The sequence below is a fragment of the Sebastes fasciatus genome, chromosome 3, assembly GCF_043250625.1.
Source record: "Sebastes fasciatus isolate fSebFas1 chromosome 3, fSebFas1.pri, whole genome shotgun sequence".
NCBI classification, from domain to species: domain Eukaryota; kingdom Metazoa; phylum Chordata; class Actinopteri; order Perciformes; family Sebastidae; genus Sebastes; species Sebastes fasciatus.
In genome coordinates, this window is record NC_133797.1 from 25,779,088 (window position 1) to 25,801,489 (window position 22,402).

Consider the following 22,402-nt stretch of genomic DNA (forward strand, 5'->3'; position numbering starts at 1 on the left):
ATAAATGTTTATCAAATAAATGTTTATAATAAAGTAATTTTCTATACATTTTTATGTAAATATTGGGGTAATTTGGCAGTAATTCCAAAGAAATGTCAAATAGGTTACTTGCTAATTATTACCTAATTACCATGAAATTTGCAGACCTGTAAAATGAAATGCTACCAAAACAAAGTTAAGGTAAGTAAGGCCTATTACATCCATATAGTGTCTACAGAATACAGTAGGTAATTTATTTATATTGGGCATAAAAAGTTAATGGTGAAAGTTAATTAAGAGAATAAATGCTAATAGAATTTTCTATTTTGCGTGAAATGTGGTATAATTAATTACTGGTCACTTTTTATTTGTTTTGTGAATACTGGTAAGATGTCTATTGAGTCAAAGAAATCTGTAAATATGTGATTGTTAAATAAAAACTGTAAATAAACTAGTTGTTGAACACAAAGCCTGAGTAAGCAGTGACTTGAGCACCAAACACTAAACAGAGAAGCCTGGTTTACACATAAGTTGCATTTCATGAGAAATACATTGTGTTTCCTGTAATCCACATTTTTTATCCTACAGTGATGGAGAGCATAATGATGAATAATAATGTCTTCAGAATATTTTCCACCTGGCATGTGTTAGTGCTTCACATGTCTGTTATTTATATACCAGGTTTTATGTGAGAGTTTGTAAGAAAATAAAACTAACAAAATAAAACTCATCAAAACCGTCTTTGTTAGTCTTTCCAACAATCACCAACTCTGGTTCAGTCGGCTACCCACAAACCGCTTACAGTGATCACGTCTGTCTGGGTCAAATTGATTATATAAGCAGATGATTATTTACATTCATTTTTTCCCCTCATCAATCTACACTCAATATGTCATAATGACAGAGAAAAAAGGATTTTAGAAATTTGTGATTGTTTTAATTCCAGCTTCAAAATCCATGAGTGATGCAATGAGAAAAAACACTCTTCTTAAAGTTTCAACATAATAAAGATAAGAAACACCTTTTAACATGCCTTACTCCTCCTACCTGTTAGGTATAGCACCACTTTTGCTCCATATTAACCAGAGAGAACCTGGTATTTCCCAATAACCGTGTAAATCAGAGGGAGGAAACAAAACCAACAGAGCTGCAGTGAGAGGCGGAGCAACACTAGAAAGACGAGAGCTTCAACGTCACACTGCAGAAATGAAGTAACGTTTGTCAGAGTGGCAGCCACGCAAGTCTCTGTTTCTCTCTAAAAGAAAATTCAAACTGAGTTCATCAGGTGTTTCTCAACAACACAGCAGAGTTTCTGCCAAACACTGGTGAGTACAGCTGATAATATTTACACTTTCAACAACCAGGATTAACACAAAACTTCAGCTCTACTCAGGCAGGAAGTTCCACTCTTTTCATTTCATACTGAACTATGACTGTTTGTCTGCAGGTCCTCTAAACAGTAGCCCACTTTAACAGCTTTAAACAGTCTCTCTGTGTCAGTTCTAAGACTTTAGTAACTTTTAACTGAGTCTTGGTGGTTTGGAGTTTAGTTTCACTCCTACTTTCCTGCTATTATTACTGTTTACTGATCTCTTCCTACATACTGCTTCCTCTATTTCCTCTAGCTGTTTCATATTAAAAGCTTTCCAGCAGAGAACCAGCAGGAGGCTTTTAATGTGAAGCAGCTATAGAGGAAATACAATGTGTCTGTCATCAAGTAAGCAGAGCTTTGTTAGCAGTGTTATTCTTCAATAAAAATTGGTCTACACAACATGTTATGGATATATTAGGTGACATTTTGTCACAGTAGCAAGCTTGACCTTGTTAACATGGCTTAAATGGTTTTGGTTGCTCGCGGCTCATTGCAAGTCAAAACACAGGATATATAATTCAAAATTACTTTACCTAATATCATATGTTATACTTAAAAGAACAGTAATCACATTTGTTTGTTTTCTTTCACTATGTGTGTAGATATGGCTGCTGCAAACTATCTGCGATCTGAAGATCAGTTTCTGTGCTCCATCTGTCTTGATGTGTTCACTGATCCCGTCAGTACACCATGTGGACACAACTTCTGCAAAAACTGCATCAATGAACACTGGAATACTAGTGACAGGTGCCTGTGTCCAATGTGTAAAAAGGTTTTCAACACAAGACCTGAACTGCACATCAACACTTTCATCTCTGAGATGGTTGTTCAGTTCAGACAGTCAGCTCAACAGAAAACCAGCAGCAGCAGCTCAGAGCAACAAGTGTCCAAACCAGGAGAAGTTCCCTGTGACGTCTGCACTAGAACCAAACTGAAGGCCCTGAAGTCCTGCCTGGTGTGTCTGGCCTCCTACTGTGAGACTCACCTGGAGCCTCATCTGACAATGTCAGGCCTGAAAAGACATCAGCTGATCGACCCTGTGGAGAACCTGGAAGACAGAATGTGTGCAAAGCACGATAAACCTCTGGAGCTGTTCTGTAAGAACGACCAGACATGTGTCTGCATGCTCTGTCATGTTGTAGACCACAAGATGCATGATGTCGTTCCTCTGAAAGAAGAATATGAAGGAAAGAAGGCCAAGCTGGGGAAGACAGAGGCTGAAATCCAGCAGATGATCCAGAAGAGACGACTGAAGATTCAGGAGATCAAACACTCAGTCGACCTCAGTGAGGAAGATGCAGACAGAGAGATAGCAGAAGGTGTTCATGTCTTCACTGCTCTGAAGGAGTCTGTTGAGAGAGGCCAGGCCAATCTCATCGACACGATCAAAGAGAAGCAGAAAACAACAGAAAAACAGGCCGAAGATTTTATCAAAGAGCTGGAACAGGAAATCTCTGAGCTGACGAAGAGAAGGACTGAAGTGGAGCAGCTCTCACGCTCTGAAGACCAACTCCATCTTCTCCAGAGTGTCCAGTCCCTAAAAGCTGATCCACCCACCAAGGACTGGACAGAGGTCAGCGTCCATCCATCATGTGAGGGGACTGTGAGGAGAGCTGTGGCTCAGCTGGAGGAGACACTCAGTAAAGAGATGAAGAAGCTGGTCGCTGAGTCAGAGCTGAAGAGGGTCCAGCAGTATGCAGTAGATGTGACACTTGATCCCGATACAGCTCATCCTCAACTCATCCTGTCTGATGATGGGAAACAAGTGAATCATGGTGCTGTGTGGAAGAATCTCCCAAACAACCCAGAGAGATTTTCTAATGGTGTTTGTGTTTTAGGAAAGCAGAGTTTCTCTTCAGGCAGATTTTACTTTGAGGTTTCAAGTTAAAAGAAAGACTAAATGGTCTTTAGGAGTGGCCAGAGAGTCGATCAACAGGAAGGGAGACATCACACTGGGCCCTCAGAATGGTTACTGGACTATATGGTTGAGAAATGGAAAAAAGTATGAAGCTCTTGATGACCCTCCAGTCAGTCTCTCTCTGAAGTCTCGGCCTCAGAAGTTGGGGGTGTTTGTGGATTATGATGAGGGTCTGGTCTCCTTTTATGACGTAGGTGCTGCAGCTCTTATCTACTCCTTTACTGGCTGCTGCTTCACTGAGAAACTCCTCACATACTTCTGTCCTGGTCTTAATAAAGGTGGTAATAACTCTGCCCCTCTGATCATCTCTCCTGTTGGAGCAAATTAATAACTAATCTTATTTCATGTATTGATTTTTCTTTCATTCAAGGGAACATGTACACATTAATGGCAACACTTTAGAGTTTACATCGTATTTTCTATATAGCCAACACATTGACTTGATGCATTCATGTCTTCAACCCTGCATCATGACCCTCGTTATGTGGAGAATATCTATTTAAAACCCTGTTAAACCTTGTTAGCCGAGTGGTTACAGCGTATACAATATTGTTTAACAGCCATGTCCCGGGTTTGATTCCGGCCTTGGAACCTCTCCGCCCCCCCATTTTAACATGATTATATCTTATTTTAGCGTATAATTATTAAATATAAATGTTTATTAAATAAATGTTTATAATAAAGTAATTTTTGATACATTTTGAGGTAAATATTGGGGTAATTTGGCAGTAATTCCAAAGAAATTTCAAATAGGTTACTTGCTAATTATTACCTAATTACCATGACATTTGCAGACCTGTTAAATGAAATGCTACCAAAAAAAGTTTAGGTAAGTAAGGCCTATTACATCCCTATAGTGTCTACAGAATACAGTATGTCATTTATTTATAGTGGGCATAAAAAGTTAACGGATAAAGTTAATTAAGAGAATAGATGCTAATAGAATTTTCTATTTTGTGTGAAATGTGGTATAATTAATTACTGGTCACTTTTTATTTGTTTTGTGAATACTGGTAAGATGGCTATTGAGTCAAAGAAATCTGTAAATATGTGATTGTTAAATAAAAACTGTAAATAAACTAGTTGTTGAACACAAAGCCTGAGTAAGCAGTGACTTGAGCACCAAACACTAAACAGAAAAGCCTGGTTTACACATAAGCTTTATTTCATGAGAAATACATTGTTTCCTGTAATCCACGTTTTTTATCCTACAGTGATGGAGAGCATAATGATGAATAACTAATTAATGTCTTCAGAATATTTTCCACCTGGCATGTGTTAGTGCTTCACATGGCTGTTATTTATATACCAGGTTTTATGTGAGAGTTTGTAAGAAAATAAAACTAACAAAATAAAACTCATCAAAACCGTCTTTGTTAGTCTTTCCAACAATCACCAACTCTGGTTCAGTCGGCTACCCACAAACCGCTTACAGTGATCACGTCTGTCTGGGTCAAATTGATCATATAAGCAGATGATTATTTACATTCACTTTTTCCCCTCATCAATCTACAATCAATATGTCATAATGACAGAGAAAACAGGATTTTAGAAATTTGTGATTGTTTTAATTCCAGCTTCAAAATCCATGAGTGATGCAATGAGAAAAAACACTCTTCTTCTTTATTATCATGATATTTTTAACTCACAATGTTACATATTCCATGTCTGAAAAGGCCTATAGTTAAATTGTATGTATATACATTTTTATATCCTGATGTTCAGATTTTCTTGTTGATGATACAGATTGTATTTGTTGTTTGATTTGATAGCAGTATGTTTCCTTGATATCAATGACCATGATGGAAATAAGTCTTGTTGTGTTATTGACATGTTACAGATATGTGTGACGTCTCTCTTGTGTTAAATAAACTAAACTCTTCTGGTTAAAGTAAATCTGAGGCACCTTAAAGTTTCAACATAATAAAGATAAGAAACACCTTTTAACATGCCTTACTCCTCCCAGTTGTTAGGTATACCACCACCTTTGCTCGGCGGAGCAACACTAGAAAAACGAGAGCTTCAACGTCACACTTCAGAAACGAGAGTGAAGTTTGTCAGAGTGGCAGCCACGCAAGTCTCCGTTTCTCTCTAAAAGAAAATTCAAACTGAGTTCATCAGGTGTTTCTCACCAACACAGCAGAGTTTCTGCCAAACACTGGTGAGTACAGCTGATAATATTTACACTTTCAACAACCAGGATTAACACAAAACTTCAGCTCTACTCAGGCAGGAAGATCCACTCTTTTCATTTCATACTGAACTATGACTGTTTGTCTTTAGGTCCTCTAAACAGTAGCCCACTTTAACAGCTTTAAACAGTCTCTCTGTGTCAGTTCTAAGACTTAAGTAACTTTTAACTGAGTCTTGGTGGTTTGGAGTTTAGTTTCACTCTTACTTTCCTGCTATTATTACTGTTTACTGATCGCTTCCTACATACTGCTTCCTCTATTTCCTCTAGCTGTTTCACATTAAAAGCTTTCCACCAGAGAACCAGCAGGAGGCTTTTAATGTGAAGCAGCTATAGAGGAAATACAATGTGTTTGTCATCAAGTAAGCAGAGCTTTGTTAGCAGTGTTATTCTTCAATACAAATTGGTCTACACAACATGTTATGGATATATTAGGTGCCATTTTGCCAGAGTAGCAAGCTTGACCTTGTCAACACGGCTTAAATAGTTTTGGTTGCTTGCGGCTCATTGCAAGTCAAAAAACAGGATATATAATTCAAAATTACTTTACCTAATATCATATGGTATACTTAAAAGAACAGTAATCACATTTGCTTATTTTCTTTCACTATGTGTGTAGACATGACTGCTGCCAGCAATCTGCAATCTGGAGATCAGTTTCTGTGCTCCATCTGTCTGGATGTGTTCACTGATCCAGTCAGTATACCATGTGGACACAACTTCTGCAAAAACTGCATCACTGAACACTGGAATACTAGTGACAGGTGCCTGTGTCCCATATGTAAAGAGGCTTTTACCATAAGACCTGATTTGAGGGTCAACACCTTCATCTCTGAGATGGTTGTTCAGTTCAGACAGTCAGCTCAACAGAAAACCACCAGCAGCAGCTCAGAGCAACAAGTGTCCAAACCAGGAGAAGTTCCCTGTGACGTCTGCACTGGAACCAAACTGAAGGCCCTGAAGTCCTGCCTGGTGTGTCTGGCCTCCTACTGTGAGACTCACCTGGAGCCTCATCTGACAATGTCAGGCCTGAAAAGACATCAGCTGATCGACCCTGTGGAGAACCTGGAAGGCACGATGTGTACGAAGCACGATAAACCTCTGGAGCTGTTCTGTAAGACCGACCAGACATGTGTCTGCATGCTCTGCCATGTTCTAGACCACAAGATGCATGATGTTGTTCCTCTGAAAGAAGAATATGAAGGAAAGAAGGCCGAGCTGGGGAAGACAGAGGCTGAAATCCAGCAGATGATCCAGAAGAGACGACTGAAGATTCAGGAGATCAAACACTCAGTCGACCTCAGTGAGGAAGATGCAGACAGAGAGATAGCAGAAGGTGTTCAGGTCTTCACTGCTCTGAAGGAGTCTGTTGAGAGAGGCCAGGCCAATCTCATCGACACGATCAAAGAGAAGCAGAAAACAACAGAAAAACAGGCCGAAGCTTTCATCAAAGAGCTGGAACAGGAAATCTCTGAGCTGACGAAGAGAAGGACTGAAGTGGAGCAGCTCTCACGCTCTGAAGACCAACTCCATCTTCTCCAGAGTGTCCAGTCCCTGAAAGCTGCTCCACCCACCAAGGACTGGACAGAGGTCAGCGTCCGTCCATCATATGAGTGGACTGTGGGGAGAGCTGTGGCTCAGCTGGAGGAGACAGTCAGTAAAGAGATGAAGAAGCTGCTTGAAGATGAGCTGAAGAGGGTCCAGCAGTATGCAGTGGATGTGACTCTTGATCCTGATACAGCTCATCCTGAACTCATCCTGTCTGATGATGGGAAACAAGTGAATGATAGTGATGTGAGGAAGAATCTCCCAGACAACCCAGAGAGATTTTCTGGTGGTGCTTGTGTTTTAGGAAAGCAGAGTCTCTCTTCAGGCAGATCTTACTTTGAGGTTCAAGTTAAAGGAAAGACTGACTGGGACTTAGGAGTGGCCAGAGAGTCGATCAACAGGAAGGGAGTCATCACACTTAGCCCTCAGAATGGTTACTGGACTATATGGTTGAGAAATGGAAATGAGTACAAAGCTCTTGCTGGCCCTTCAGTCAGTCTCTCTCTGAAGTCTCAGCCTCAGAAGGTGGGGGTGTTTGTGGATTATGAGAAGGGTCTGGTCTCCTTTTATGACGTAGATGCTGCAGCTCTTATCTACTCCTTTACTGGCTGCTGCTTTACTGAGAAACTCTTCCCATACTTCAGTCCTTATGTTACTAAAGGTGGTAAAAACTCTGCCCCTCTGATCATCTCTCCTGTTGGAGTAAATTAATAACTTATCTTATTTCATGTATTGATTTTTTTTTCATTCAAGGGAACAACCCTGCATCATGATCCTCGTTATGTGGAGAATATCTATTTAAAACCCTGTCAAATCTTGGTAGCCGAGTGGTTACAGTGTATAAAATACAGTATAACCGCCTTGTCCCGGTTTTGATTCTGGCCTTGGGACCTCTCTGCCCCCCCATTTTATCATGATTATATTCTATTTTAGCGTATAATTATTACATATGAATGTTTATTAAATACATGTTTATAATAAAGTAATTTTCAATTAATTTTTATGTAAATATTGGGGTAATTTGGCAGTAATTCCAAAGAAATTTCAAATAGGTTACTTGCTAATTATCACCTAATTACCATGAAATTTGCAGACCTGTAAAGTGAAGTGCTACCAAAACAAAGTTAAGGTAAGTAAGGCCTATTACATCCCTATAGTGTCTACAGAATACAGTATGTAATTTTTTTATAGTGGGCATAAATAGTTAATGGATAAAGTTAATTAAGAGAATAGATGCTAATATAATTTTCTATTTTGTGTGAAATGTGGTATAATTAATTACTGGTCACTTTTTATTTGTTTAGTGAATACTGGTAAGATGGCTATTGAGTCAAAGAAATCTGTAAATATGTGATTGTTAAATAAAACTGTAAATAAACTAGTTGTTGAACACAAAGCCTGAGTAAGCAGTGACTTGAGCACCAAACACTAAACAGAAAAGCCTGGTTTACACATAAGTTGCATTTCATGAGAAATACATTGTGTTTCCTGTAATCCACGTTTTTTATCCTACAGTGATGGAGAGCATAATGATGAATGTAAATAATGTCTTCAGAATATGTTCCACCTGGCATGTGTTAGTGCTTCACATGGCTGTTTTTATATACCAGGTTTTACGTGAGAGTTTGTGGTATTGTACCGGTTTGTCTTCCTATCACAGAGCACCGACTCAGACGTTGGAACTGGACGCCACCAAACTGGAGGGCGGGTGAAGAGGTCGGGTGAAGAAGGTGAAGCAGAAGAATAAAACTGACTGAGGAGAGATGGTGGATCCAAACATATAACTTCTTACCTGTTGTATCAGATTATATTGTCTGGTGTTCCCGTTATTGTGTTTAAATAAATACGTTCTTTAATTTTGTCAGAATTCGTTGTACAATGGTAGTTCTTCGCTGAATGCAAATCTAATTTTCCAGCAAAACTTGTAAATCTGTATGGTTTCTGAATGCACATCATAAATCAAATTAAAACAGAGACACAGACAGTAGTGATGTGTTGGAGCCCTTTCACTGAGATTCATCTCCGTAAAACAGAATCACTTCCAGAGACAAATGGATCAGATCAGAACTGTGGTGAGTTCAGACTCTTCGTCCTTTCACTTCTAACATACAACTAAAACCACAAAGTGTAGTTTTTACATTTCTGTTTGTATACACATTAAACAATCTACACACAATATGTTAATAAGTGAGCTTTAGAGGTGTTGGCAGGTGTGTTTTTAAACTTCAGACAGAGCCAGGCTAGCAGTTTCCCCCTGCTTCCAGTCTTTATGCTAAGCTAGGCTAACCACATCCTGACTGTAGCTTCATATTTAATATACAGACGTGAGTGTTATTGATCTTCTCGTCTAACACTCAGCAAGAAAGCGAAGAAAACATATTTCCTAAAATGTTGAAATGTTCCATTAATGCTGTTTTCTTTGGGACACGAGTGTATCGCAAAGCATTGTGGGATTTCAGGCAAAGCAGGACTGACCAGCGACGAAAACACGAAACGCAGTTATTTCTTTGAAGAAATGATAAAGAAAAAGTGACGCAGTAGTGAAACAGGAAGTTTAGTCTTGACCTGCTGTGGATGAATCTCTGTGGAGGAGAAGATTTTTACTGTAGTTTCTGGGACGTCTCTTTGGTCTCTAACATTACAGGTACAGAAATGAAGAGCTGCTGGGCACAAAGTCACACAAACTGTTGTAGGATGCTTATTTTAATAATGTTTAGTCACTAGATTGCGAGCGTTGACCCGTGCACAGCGACAAGAACGAAAGCTCAGGATGTTGACCTAATCAAATAAACTCACAAGACAACTTCATAGTTTGTTCACATTTTTTATTTTGTCTTTCCTAAAGAGGATCGTCCTCTTTAAAATGAACAAAAATCACTTTTTAAAAAGTGTTTAGTTGAGACTGAACAGAAAGACGACTGATAACATAAAACAATAAATACTTTGTGAAGCATCCGAGCAGAGAGAAGATTCCTGTTTGTGTCACTTTCTACGACTGATATCATAATAACCATGAAGATGGTTGTCAGACAGTGTAAACCTGGTACATGATGCTGTCAGGATGCGTGCTACACCACCCTGAGGGAAGGAACGGATTCATGTTAACACCCAGTCCAGTTAATGAGAACATACCTAATGATGGTGGAGCGGGGACGGGCTCTTGTAATTCTCTGGCCGTTATGATCCAGATACTCTTTATACCCCAAAACGGGTAATTTAAGTAAAAAAAACAAACACTACTGTCATGGATAAACCAGGAATAAAAAACGAATTCCCTTTAGGACGCCTTGATGGGAAGTGATGGACGTCGGCCGGAGTGATGGAGGCCGAGGCGTTAGCAGGTCGTCATGGAAGGAGGGGTCCACATGAGGAAGAGGAGGGGGAAGGTGGCGGGTGTTTCCTCTCGATCCTCTCATTCTATATCGTCCTCGCTCAGACTCTGTGCACTCACAATACGCTGCAGGACAGAAAGCAGAAAACAAACTGGCTTGTTTTACCTTTTCTTGTTTTATTGATACTGTGTGATTTTAAACTTGTTGTTTCTGTGTGGAGAACACGGCCTCGTTTCAGAAAGCAGGTTTAACAAACTCTAAGCCTAAGCCTGAACTCTGAGTTGACTAATCCTGAGGAGGGAAACTCTGAGTTTTCGCTTTCAGAACAGCTGATCAGTCAGTTCAATCAACTCTGAGTAGGTTGAACCTGAACATAAAAAGCCATCATCAATGGAGCTCTGATACTACGATTCACCATGGCAACAGGTCAATAAGAGGCAGAGCCTCCATTTTAATCCAGTGGACGTAGAGATATTAATCAGGGCTGTCAAACGATTAAAATATTTAATCACAATGAATAGCAAATTAATCATAAATTTTGTATCTGTTCAAAATGTATCTTAAAGGGAGAGTTGTCAATAATTTAATACTCTCATCAACATGGGAGTTGGCAAATATGCTGCTTTATGCAAATGTATGTATATATTTATTTTTTGGATATCAATTAACAACACAAAACAATGACAGATATTGTCCAGAAACCCTCACAGGTACTGCATTTAGCATAACAAATATATGCTCAAATCATAACATGGCAAACTCAAACCCAACAGGCAACACCAGCTGTCAGTGTGTCAGTGTGCTGACTTGACTATGACAAAACATACAGAAAGTTTATAAAATATGATTTTTTGTTCTAGATTATATTACCCAACACTTTATACAAGATCAAAAACTGAACGATTATTTAATTAGTAGAGCAACAGAAAATGAATGGATTCATCATTTTGATGGTTTAAGTCATATTTCATGTAAAAACAAGATTTCATGGTTTCAGCTTCACAGAGTTGAAGATTTGCTGTTTTTCCTTTTAATAATGTTAAAGGTGCTATTGAAAACATTGATAACATTCAGCCACTAGATGTCACAGTTTCCCTCCTCCGTTCCATTGCTTTCACTTGAATTTAATGGTTGCCAGTTCGTTGCACAACCTGCATATTTTATGGTTGAATGGAATGACTCAGACAGACAGTCATGTCAAGTGATGAATGTTTCGTGGTAGAGTAAAAGTCATTTTTCAACATGTAGCTATAGGCCTACGTTAGGTGTATGTTGGTGTGTGTGGCCCTCCGCTGCTGTAGTTTCAACTGGGCGAATCAACTGTTCTAGCGGCGGAGCATCTGAAGGAACTGGCCTTCTACCTCCGAGAGGTCAAGGCCCAGTTACGTGCTGGTTAATCTTGTGTGACAAAGAGATTTTCCAAACAGACGGGTTAAAGCATAATAATACAATTTATTCCGAACAATCAATGTTGCATAAGTAAAATAAAAGAGTATACAGATATCTGGATCCAGTCTACGTGTCCCTGACAACATACAGTGCATGGGTCAGTTCGCGAAGTCTGAACCCCGAGCTATCCCTGATCCAGCCTATTCATAGTTTACACAATATTAATATTCATGAACTTATGGCGCGTGATGTTTCTGCTGCACGTCTTCTTCGTTATCTCCTTCTGACTCCTTCCTCTTCTTGACCTTGCAAAGGAAAAACAGCACCTGCTACCTCCCTTTCCTCACAATCACTCTATTCATAACAAATCCAACAGTCAGGTTATTGCAGGTCATTGTAAGCACTTTTGTACATAATAAATCCAACAGACCCTCTTTTGAACTTAACTAAGTTCACCTACAGATAATGTTACATACAGATATATTTATTATAAGCATAGATAATGTTACGTACAGATGTATTAATTATAAGCATCATCATGTTACGTACAGATGTATTAATTATAAGCATCATCACACAACCTCTTCAGGATCAACATCTTCACTATCCCCCACCATTTCCAGGAGACCCTGTCTCTCCGCTTGGAACATGGCCATCTGATAAGAAGGAGGTGCATCCGGATGCTTTCGTTGCACAGCAGAAATAATCACACGCTCAGTGAGGTGGCGAATACATGGAATACAGCAACAACCGCATAATACTAAGCATGCACCCACAGCAAGGATTGAGGAGAATAGAGATACCACCATGGACTTCCATTTCCCAAAGGTACGGTCTAACCAGTCGTTAATGGGGCTGTTGATACCTGAGTCATCGTGCATGGATTCAGACAGCGTCCGGAGCCCCTCTAGTGCCTTAGTTACAGTCCCGTCCGGCGCTGTATTGTTAGGGATGAAAATACAACATGAGTCTTGGAACATTGAGCATACACCGCCTTTCTTCTCTGCCAGCAGCATATCTAATGCCATTCTATTTTGGATCACCATCAGTGACGTAGGAGCCATTTGTTCAGCTAGTCCGGCAATTGCATCACGGGTTAGATTAGTCAAACGGAGAACATTATAGTGGATGTAGTTAATGCGATCAACATTTTTGTTAGGAGTGATAGGGATCAGAGCACTTATTACAGGTATGTTTTCAAAGCCTGCAGCTATTTGGTCAGCTAGTTTATATTCATTAGGGGAGCTACCTTACTACATCATTCTTTATAATCTTGGTTTAGCCTTCCCCCCCTTGTAGCCCACACCTTCCACCCTGTTTCTGAGTGAAAGCATTGTCTATTGTTAAAAAGAGTTACTTGTGATTAGCTAGTTTTAGCAGAGTGCAGTTGTATTTACGGTTTCAGTGCGATTTTGATGTGCCTCGGTGTCGTTTGGTGCTAGTTTAATCGTTACATTCTTCCCTGTTCCTTCTGGCTTCCCCTTTTTTGGTCGAGGATTGTCCAGAAAAAAGAGGACAAGAGAGATAAACACAGATACTACAACAAACGCTATTAGCAGTTTGCCGTACTGCATGGTGCTTCTAGTTTGTTTTCCTGCGCGCAACTGAAAAACTTTTATCTGGGTGGTCCTATTTTATACTGGTTTGGGAAAGGAAGTGAAATTTCTCTCTGGTGGATTCTCCCCACCCCTGGTTTCTCTTTTTATCTATTTTTATCTATTTTTGTCTATTTTAGCATTTATTCTAAGCAACAATTTTTAATACAATGTGATATATAATGGTTTTTCAAAAACCACCTAGATGAGTCCACCTAAACAACCATGTTAGCCTGATTTAACTGTAAATACAGGCAAGACCTTGTAACCTTCTTTCCCTTATGTGTATCTCATCACAGTCACAGTTTATACAGTATATGAAAAATAAAAAATTATACGTGACCCTCTTTTCACGTAGCCTGGGCTCCTTGTGGGGCTTCCTCCTCTACTGCTTCAGGTCCTGTCCTGCTGCTGGAGCACTGTGTTAGGTGCCACCAGTTGAGTCCTTTTCCTGCAAGCTGCACAGCTGTTGCAGTTCTGGCCAGAACCTTGTGTGGGCCTGTCCAACGTGGCTCCGACCACTTCCTCTTTAACACCTTCAACCAAAGGTGTTCCGGGGGTCCGGGGTCAGGTCCTGGAACGTCCTCTGTGACAGGTGTGACAGGTTTGTCACCTGTATAGGAGAGAGCTGACACAAGAGCATTAACCTTCAAATAGTATGGTCTGTAACCGAGGTCAGGAAGGGGAGAGGGGTTTTGGGACGGCCCTGGGAAAGGTCGGCCACACGTAAGCTCAAATGGTGTGAGTCCTGTTATTGTGGATGATACACAGTGCCAAATTTGTGTTGTAGTCCCAGAGCCTTTTCGACAGATTGCAGGTCTTTATTTTTGAAATGTGAACCATTATCTGACCTGATCAATTTAGGAAACCCATGTTTCGGAATGTACTCATTCACCAGACATTTAATGACTGATTTTGCGTCCTCTTTTCCCGTAGGGTAGGCCTCCACCCAACGTGAAAATGCGTCCACAATTACTAGGAGGAATCTTTTCCCCCCAGCCCTTACTCCCATATCTGTGAAATCCATAAAGATTTCCTGTCCCGGGGCAGTGGGAGAAGGATGTTTTCCTGCCCTAGGAGTGATGGTAGGTCTGATGTTACATGTACTACATACGTCACACTTAGTCAAGAAGTCAGTTATAGTAGCATGTTTCCGGGGAATCCACCAGTGGCGGAGATCTCGTAACGTCTGTTTGTGGCTTTTATGGTCAAGTCCATGAGTCTGAGTCAATATTGAGGACATCCAACAGGGGGCATAACTATTTGATCTCTGTTATACCATATACCATCAAACTGTTCTATAGCTCCCTTATCTTCCCAGATGGTTCGTTCTGCTGCTGTGGCAGATTCTTGAGCTTGTATAATGGAGAAATCAGTTATCTCAGAACCGAGATCTGCTGTGGTCATGACCATCATAGTAGGTAAATACCCTGCCGCCTTTTTAGCAGCTGCATCAGCTGCTTCGTTTCCTATACTCTCTAAGTCAGTGCCCTGACTGTGTCCTTTCACTTTGATCACAGCTACCCTCTGTGGTAACTGGATTGCTTCCAACAACTCTTTCATCAACTCCTCATGAGCCATAGGTTTATTCTGACTAGTCTTAAAACCCGCTTGCACCCAGCCAGACATATCTCTGTGAATTGCATTGCACACATACGCAGAGTCTGTGAAAATATTCACTGCCTTCCCTTCCGCTAACCGCAGAGCACAAACTACAGCCGTAAGTTCTGCTGCCTGAGCAGATTGTTTCCCATCAAGAGGACCGTGATCGAGAGTACATGGTTCCTCTTTTGCTGTATTCATAGACACCACAGCACAACCTGCTTTTAACCCTTCGGTGGGATGACGGAAACAGCAACCATCTGTAAATAAGCTAAGGTCAGTTTCCGTTAAAGGGGAGTTTTCTAAGTCCAGCCTTAGTTTTACAAAGGGCAGCGATTTTTCTGCACAGAAGTGCTTCTCGCCATCAGTCATATTGTCAGCCATATTACAGCCCTCATGTACAAAGGAGATGTGTGGTTTCGAGAGTACTTGTAAGATCTTGGTCTGTCTGAGGGGGGTGAGAGTGAAACAGGAGGATGTGACATATTTTACAGTGCTGTGAGAGGTCAGAATCTGTAGAGGATGGTGCATGACTATATGACCTATTTTGTCTACAATTTTAGCCAGAGTAGCTGCATATCTGACACAGGGGCTGGCTCTCTGTTCTTGTGTGTCTAGCAAAATGCTACAATAGTACAATACGTTCCTAGCTCCTCTGTGTTTCTGATATAAGACACCATGGGCTGTACTAAGCTGCTCTGAGACATCCAGATGGAATGGTTGAGAGTAATCTGGGAGAGCGAGTGCTGCGGCCTCTGCCATTTCCTGCTTGAGGTGGATAAACACCTCCTACTCCTATCCCCCAGGTTGTATCTAACAGATTTTGTTGGAACTCATCTTGATACGTAAGATCATTATTTCTGTCATAATTCAGAGTGCAGTGGGGAGGATCGGGAACAGGGAGGTAAGGGTGTAGAGCCCTAATCCATGGTTGCCACATGTTGTAAAAGTCAATCAGAGGGTTTCTGTCGGCTAGCAGGGCCCAATATATGTCTGCACAGGGTGGTGGGGCATCAGGTGAGGTATCAGGACTCAACATGCACATGCGATCAGCACTGGAGGGGGAGGAGCACACCATTTCTTCTCCTCCGGGGAAACTCACTATCACAGCTTCTGGTGAACAATGTACAGAAGCCCCAAGTGCTGCCAAAACATCTCTTCCCAGGAGATCACGTGGACAATCAGGTGCATACAAAAAGGGGTGCTCCATCACCTGTCTCCCAAGCCGGACAGGAAGGGGAACAGTAAAAGGCAGTCTTTGTTCAGTGCCGGAAAATCCCAAAACGGAAACATAGTGAGAGGAAAGGGAACACATAGGTTCAGCTAAGGTGGAGTAACGTGCTCCCGTATCCACCATGAACCATCTTCGTTTTCCGTTCACTGTCAACTGGAGACAGGGCTCTGCCAGCCCCTGTCCCTCCATCTCCGTCGGGCACCCCTATGGGAACATTCCTGGTGTATATGGACCAGGTGGAGGTCCCTGCGCAGAGTACCCACTGTATGCCTGCATTGGAGCTAGCTGTTGGTTTGGTGGAGTCTGTATTGTTAGCTGATATGACTGCTGTGGAGGCCCTCTCATCTGCTGTTGTTGTTTCTGAGGACAGTCACGTGCCCAGCGATCCGGGTTTCCGCAGATGTTACAACTGCCTCCTTTTGGTTGGGCATACCCCCCCCCCCCCCCCGCCTCCTCCTCCTCTGTTTCTGCATCCTGATGATGGCAGAAATGTGTTTCCCATCTTGATGATTTTGCCCCTGCCATATCTGGATTCTCTTGCATCTTTCTCTTAACTCCTTCCGGAGCATGTTTTAACAGAGCTATTCTGAACAGAGACTGCTGTGATTCTTTATCTGGGTTCACCCCCGTAGCCCCCGCCCACTCTGTCTTTGCTCTTTCTATGAACGTGCGTCCGCTCTCCCCGTTCTTAATCTTAAACACCAAGCTGTGGAGCTTACCCGCTGGTATGGGATACTTTTGTCTAATAGCATTACCGAAGGAGGTAGCGTAGGGGTTAAAGTTCCAAAATACCACCTAACACTTGAAACATCGGTGCCATAACTTCGTTTGTATAATCACTGTCCTGTGGGGTTGGTACCGGACTAGGGGTAGGAGGAGGATAAGGAGGGGGGTTGGGATGTGGGCCAGGTGGGTACTGCTGATGGAGGGACATGTAATGTGGCGGCTGGTTAGTATGTGGGTTTGGTGGTGGGGGTGCGCTAGGACTGGGTGAGGGTTTCACTAGTGGTTTTGCTTCAGCGGTTTTTGCGTGGGTGGCTTTCGTCTGGCTGCCTAAGGCTGATAGTGCAGCCATCTTTATCACATTATATTTTACCAATTTACTTCTTTCTTCCTCAATTTCCTCCTTACAAACATATGTCCCTCTGCTTGCAGCAGCTTTCTATGAACCACCTGTATTAATGCTCTCATCACTGGCATGAATTTGGCTTCACTTCCCGTGGCTGGAAAATGCCCTTCCTTCACTGTCATATTATACCACTCATCTAGGTCTTAAGTCTCTTTATTTCTAGTCTTGGGATCAAATGTACAGATTACATTGGTCCTGACTTTAGCCCATTGCTGTCCAAATGATAAACGGGGAGGCCCACAGCCACCCCGTTCCTCACAGTCTTTGTCAAATTCTCCGTCCATTCTGTCCAGTACTATTTCACACAGGTTTATTCAGTTTATGACAGTAACTAGATTCAGAGTAAATGGGTCGCTATGCCCCTTGCTGTGATCCTACCAACATAAGCTTCTACTGGACACTTTGATGTTCCAGCGATGTTGGCCCAGTATCAACAGTAAGTTTTAATTTTCCTCTGAATACTAGTTATTAATGTACACTCATACAGGCGCTCCAAGCGCTATTTTTACTAAACTCTAACGTCCTAGACGTTACTAAACTAGCGCGCCAAGCGCACTACTCATACAGGCGCTCCAAGCGCTATTTTTACTAATCTCTAACGTCCCAGACGTTACTAAAAACTAGCGCTCCAAGCGCACTACTCTAGCGCTCCAAGCGCAGCGTTCCAAACGCTTTAACAGAAAGTCTTTACTTTTGCAACATTTATCACTACAAAGGAGATTCAGCACAACAAGAGAGATAATTTAGAGTAAGCCAATATGCAGAGTTCGATACAACAGGTTCTGCTTACCTTAAGATTTCAGGGCCCTTTCTCTCTCTCGCCGGTCTGTCCGTCCTTTGGACACGCTTCTCAGTGCCGAAGATCACGTCGGGGTCACCAATTGAAGGAACTGGCCTTCTACCTCCGAGAGGTCAAGGCCCAGTTACGTGCTGGTTAATCTTGTGTGACAAAGAGATTTTCCAAACAGATGGGTTAAAGCATAATAATACAATTTATTCCGAACAATCAATGTTGCATAAGTAAAATAAAAGAGTATACAGATATCTGGATCCAGTCTACGTGTCCCTGACAACATACAGTGCATGGGTCAGTTCGCGAAGTCTGAACCCCGAGCTATCCCTGATCCAGCCTATTCATAGTTTACACAATATTAATATTCATGAACTTATGGCGCGTGATGTTTCTGCTGCACGTCTTCTTCGTTATCTCCTTCTGACTCCTTCCTCTTCTTGACCTTGCAAAGGAAAAACAGCACCTGCTACCTCCCTTTCCTCACAATCACTCTATTCATAACAAATCCAACAGTCAGGTTATTGCAGGTCATTGTAAGCACTTTTGTACATAATAAATCCAACACATCGTAAAACACACTTCAGTCAAAGTCGACACAAACAAAATAAAACTCATCAAAACCGTCTTTGTTAGTCTTTCCAACAATCACCAACTCTGGTTCAGTCGGCTACCCACAAACCGCTTACAGTGATCACGTCTGTCTGGGTCAAATTGATCATATAAGCAGATGATTATTTACATTCACTTTTTCCCCTCATCAATCTACACTCAATATGTCATAATGACAGTGAAAACAGGATTTTAGAAATTTGTGATTGTTTTAATTCCAGCTTCAAAATCCATGAGTGATGCAATGAGAAAAAACACTCTTCTTCTTTATTATCATGATATTTTTAACTCACAATGTTACATATTCCATGTCTGAAAAGGCCTACAGTTAAATTGTATGTATATACATTTTTATTTCATGATGTTCTGATTTTCTTGTTGATGATACATATTGTATTTGTTGTTTGATTTGATGTCAGTATGTTGCCTTGATATCAATGACCATGATGGAAATAAGTCGTATTGTGTTATTGACATGTTACAGATATGTGTGACGTCTCTCTTGTGTCAAATAAACTAAACTCTTCTGTTTAAAGTAAATCTGAGGCACATTAAAGTTTCAACATAATAAAGAAAAGAAACACCTTTTAACATGCCTTACTCCTCCCACCTGTTAGGTATATCACCACCTTTGCTCCATATTAACCAGAGAGTACCTGGTATTTCCCAATAACCGTGTAAATCAGAGGGAGGAAACAAAACCAACAGAGCTGCAGTGAGAGGCGGAGCAACACTAGAAAAACCAGAGCTTCAACGTCACACTGCAGAAACGAGAGTGAAGTTTGTCAGAGTGGCAGCCACGCAAGTCTCTGTTCCTCTCTCAAAGAAAATTCAAACTGAGTTCATCAAGTGTTTCTCAACAACACAGCAGAGTTTCTGCCAAACACTGGTGAGTACAGCTGATAATATTTACACTTTGAACAACCAGGATTAACACAAAACTTCAGCTCTACTCAGGCAGGAAGCTCCACTCTTTTCATTTCATACTGAACTATGTCTGTTTGTCTTCATGTCCTCTAAACAGTAACCCACTTTAACAGCTTTAAACAGTCTCTCTGTGTCAGTTCTCAAGACTTTAGTAACTCTTAACTGAGTCTTGGTGGTTTGGAGTTTAGTTTCACTCGTACTTTCCCGCTATTATTACTGTTTACTGATCGCTTCCTACATACTGCTTCCTCTATTTCCTCTAGCTGTTTCATATTAAAAGCTTTCTACCAGAGAACCAGCAGGAGGCTTTTAATGTGAAGCAGCTACAGAGGAAATAAATTGTGTCTGTCATGAAGTAAGCAGAGCTTTGTTAGCAGTGTTATTCTTCAATAAAAATTGGTCTACACAACATGTTATGGATATATTAGGTGCCATTTTGCCAGAGTAGCAAGCTTGAGCTTGTCAACAGGGCTTAAATGGTTTTGGTTGCTCGTGGCTCATTTCAAGTCAAAACACAGGATATATAATTCATAATTGCTTTACCTAATATGATATGTTATACTTAAAAGAACAGTAATCACATTTGTTTGTTTTCTTTCACTATGTGTGTAGATATGGCTGCTGCCAGCAATCTGCAATCTGAAGATCAGTTTCTGTGCTCCATCTGTCTGGATGTGTTCACTGATCCAGTCACTATACCATGTGGACACAACTTCTGCAAAAACTGCATCAATGAACACTGGAATACTAGTGGCAGGTACCTGTGTCCGATGTGTAAAAAGGTTTTCAACACAAGACCTGAACTGCACGTCAACACCTTCATCTCTGAGATGGTTGTTCAGTTCAGACAGTCAGCTCAACAGAAAACCAGCAGCAGCAGCTCAGAACAACAAGTGTCCAAACCAGGAGAAGTTCATTGTGACGTCTGCACTGGAACCAAACTGAAGGCCCTGAAGTCCTGCCTGGTGTGTCTGGCCTCCTACTGTGAGACTCACCTGGAGCCTCATCTGACAATGTCAGGACTGAAAAGACATCAGCTGATCGACCCTGTGGAGAACCTGGAAGGCAGGATGTGTGCAAAGCACGATAAACCTCTGGAGCTGTTCTGTAAGAACGACCAGACATGTGTCTGCATGCTCTGTCATGTTGTAGACCACAAGATGCATGATGTCGTTCCTCTGAAAGAAGAATATGAAGGAAAGAAGGCCAAGCTGGGGAAGACAGAGGCTGAAATCCAGCAGATGATCCAGAAGAGACGACTGAAGATTCAGGAGATCAAACACTCAGTTGACCTCAGTGAGGAAAATGCAGACAGAGAGATAGCAGAAGGTGTTCAGGTCTTTACTGCTCTGAAGGAGTCTGTTGAGAGAGGCCAGGCCAATCTCATCAACACGATCAAAGAGAAGCAGAAAACAACAGAAAAACAGGCCGAAGCTTTCATCAAAGAGCTGGAACAGGAAATCTCTGAGCTGACGAAGAGAAAAACTGAAGTGGAGCAGCTCTCACGCTCTGAAGACCATCTCCATCTTCTCCAGAGTGTCCAGTCCCTGAAAGCTGCTCCACCCACCAAGGACTGGACAGAGGTCAGCGTCCGTCCATCATATGAGGGGACTGTGGTGAAAGGTGTGGCTCAGCTGGAGGAGACACTCAGTAAAGAGATGAAGAAGCTGGTTACAGCTGAGCTGAAGAGGGTTCAGCAGTATGCAGTGGATGTGATTCTTGATCCTGATACAGCTCATCCTAAACTCATCCTGTCTGATGATGGGAAACAAGTCAGTCTTGGTGATGTGAAGAAGAATCTCCCAGACAACCCGGAGAGAATTTCTAATTTTGCTTGTGTTTTAGGAAAGCAGAGTTTCTCTTCAGGCAGATTTTACTTTGAGGTTCAAGTTAAAGGAAAGACTAAATGGGATTTAGGAGTGGCCAGAGAGTCGATCAACAGGAAGGGAAACATCTCACTGAGACCTGAGGACGGTTACTGGACTATATTTTTGAGAAATGTAAATGAGTACAAAGCTTTTGATGGCCCTCCAGTCAGTCTCTCTCTGAAGTCTCAGCCTCAGAAGGTGGGGGTGTTTGTGGATTATGAGGAGGGTCTGGTCTCCTTTTATGACGTAGGTGCTGCAGCTCTTATCTACTCCTTTACTGGCTGCTGCTTCACTGAGAAACTCTTCCCATACTTCTGTCCTGGTCTTCATGATGGTGGTAAAAACTCTGCCCCTCTGATCATCTCTCCTGTTGGAGTAAATTAATAACTTATCTTATTTCATGTATTGATTTTTTTCATTCAAGGGAACATGTACACATTAATGACAACACGTTAGAGTTTACATCTTATTTTCTACATAGCCAACACATTGATTTGATGCATTCATGTCTTCAACCCTGCATCATGACCCACGTTATGTGGAGAACATCTATTTAAAACCCTGTTAAACCTTGTTAGCCGAATGGTTACAGCATATACAATACTGTATAACCTCCATGTCCCGGGTTTTATTCCGGCCTTGGTACATCTCCGCCCCCCCATTTTAACATGATTATATCTTATTTTAGCATATAATTATTAAATATAAATGTTTACTAAATAAATGTTTATAATAAAGTGATTTTCAATTAATTTTGAGGTAAATATTGGGGTATTTGGCAGTAAATCCAAAGAAATTTCAAATAGGTTACTTGCTAATTATCACCTAATTACCATGAAATTTGCAGACCTGTAAAATGAAGTGTTACCGAAACAAAGTTAAAGTAAGTAAGGCCTATTACATCCCTATAGTGTCC

At 41.3% G+C, this 22,402-nt stretch overlaps 2 protein-coding genes, 1 long non-coding RNA gene and 1 pseudogene across 4 annotated transcripts; 3 read left to right on the forward strand and 1 right to left on the reverse strand.

The window, feature by feature from the left end:
• Positions 1-1,189: 1,189 nt before the first annotated feature.
• Positions 1,190-22,000, forward strand: LOC141764578 (E3 ubiquitin-protein ligase TRIM21-like). 2 transcript variants are annotated; one of them, XM_074629887.1, is made up of 2 exons: positions 1,190-1,304; positions 20,231-22,000. In XM_074629887.1, the coding sequence occupies exon 2, from the start codon at positions 20,233-20,235 to the stop codon at positions 21,868-21,870; it is 1,638 nt and encodes a 545-aa protein (XP_074485988.1). In that variant the 5' UTR covers positions 1,190-1,304; positions 20,231-20,232; the 3' UTR covers positions 21,871-22,000. The 2 variants fall into 2 exon arrangements, with proteins under 2 accessions (XP_074485988.1, XP_074485989.1); XM_074629888.1 differs by lacking the exon at positions 1,190-1,304 and adding an exon at positions 19,475-19,580.
• On the forward strand, positions 1,956-3,667 carry LOC141764576 (E3 ubiquitin-protein ligase TRIM21-like; annotated as a pseudogene).
• On the forward strand, positions 6,079-7,742 carry LOC141765324 (E3 ubiquitin-protein ligase TRIM21-like). Its single transcript, XM_074631395.1, has one exon. The coding sequence runs from the start codon at positions 6,082-6,084 to the stop codon at positions 7,717-7,719; it is 1,638 nt and encodes a 545-aa protein (XP_074487496.1). The 5' UTR covers positions 6,079-6,081; the 3' UTR covers positions 7,720-7,742.
• LOC141764550 (uncharacterized) lies at positions 12,123-13,110 on the reverse strand. Its single transcript, XR_012593277.1, has 2 exons — positions 12,987-13,110; positions 12,123-12,951 (listed from the first exon to the last, which is right to left on the reverse strand). It is a non-coding gene; the product is annotated as an uncharacterized LOC141764550 (long non-coding RNA).
• Positions 22,001-22,402: the final 402 nt, after the last annotated feature.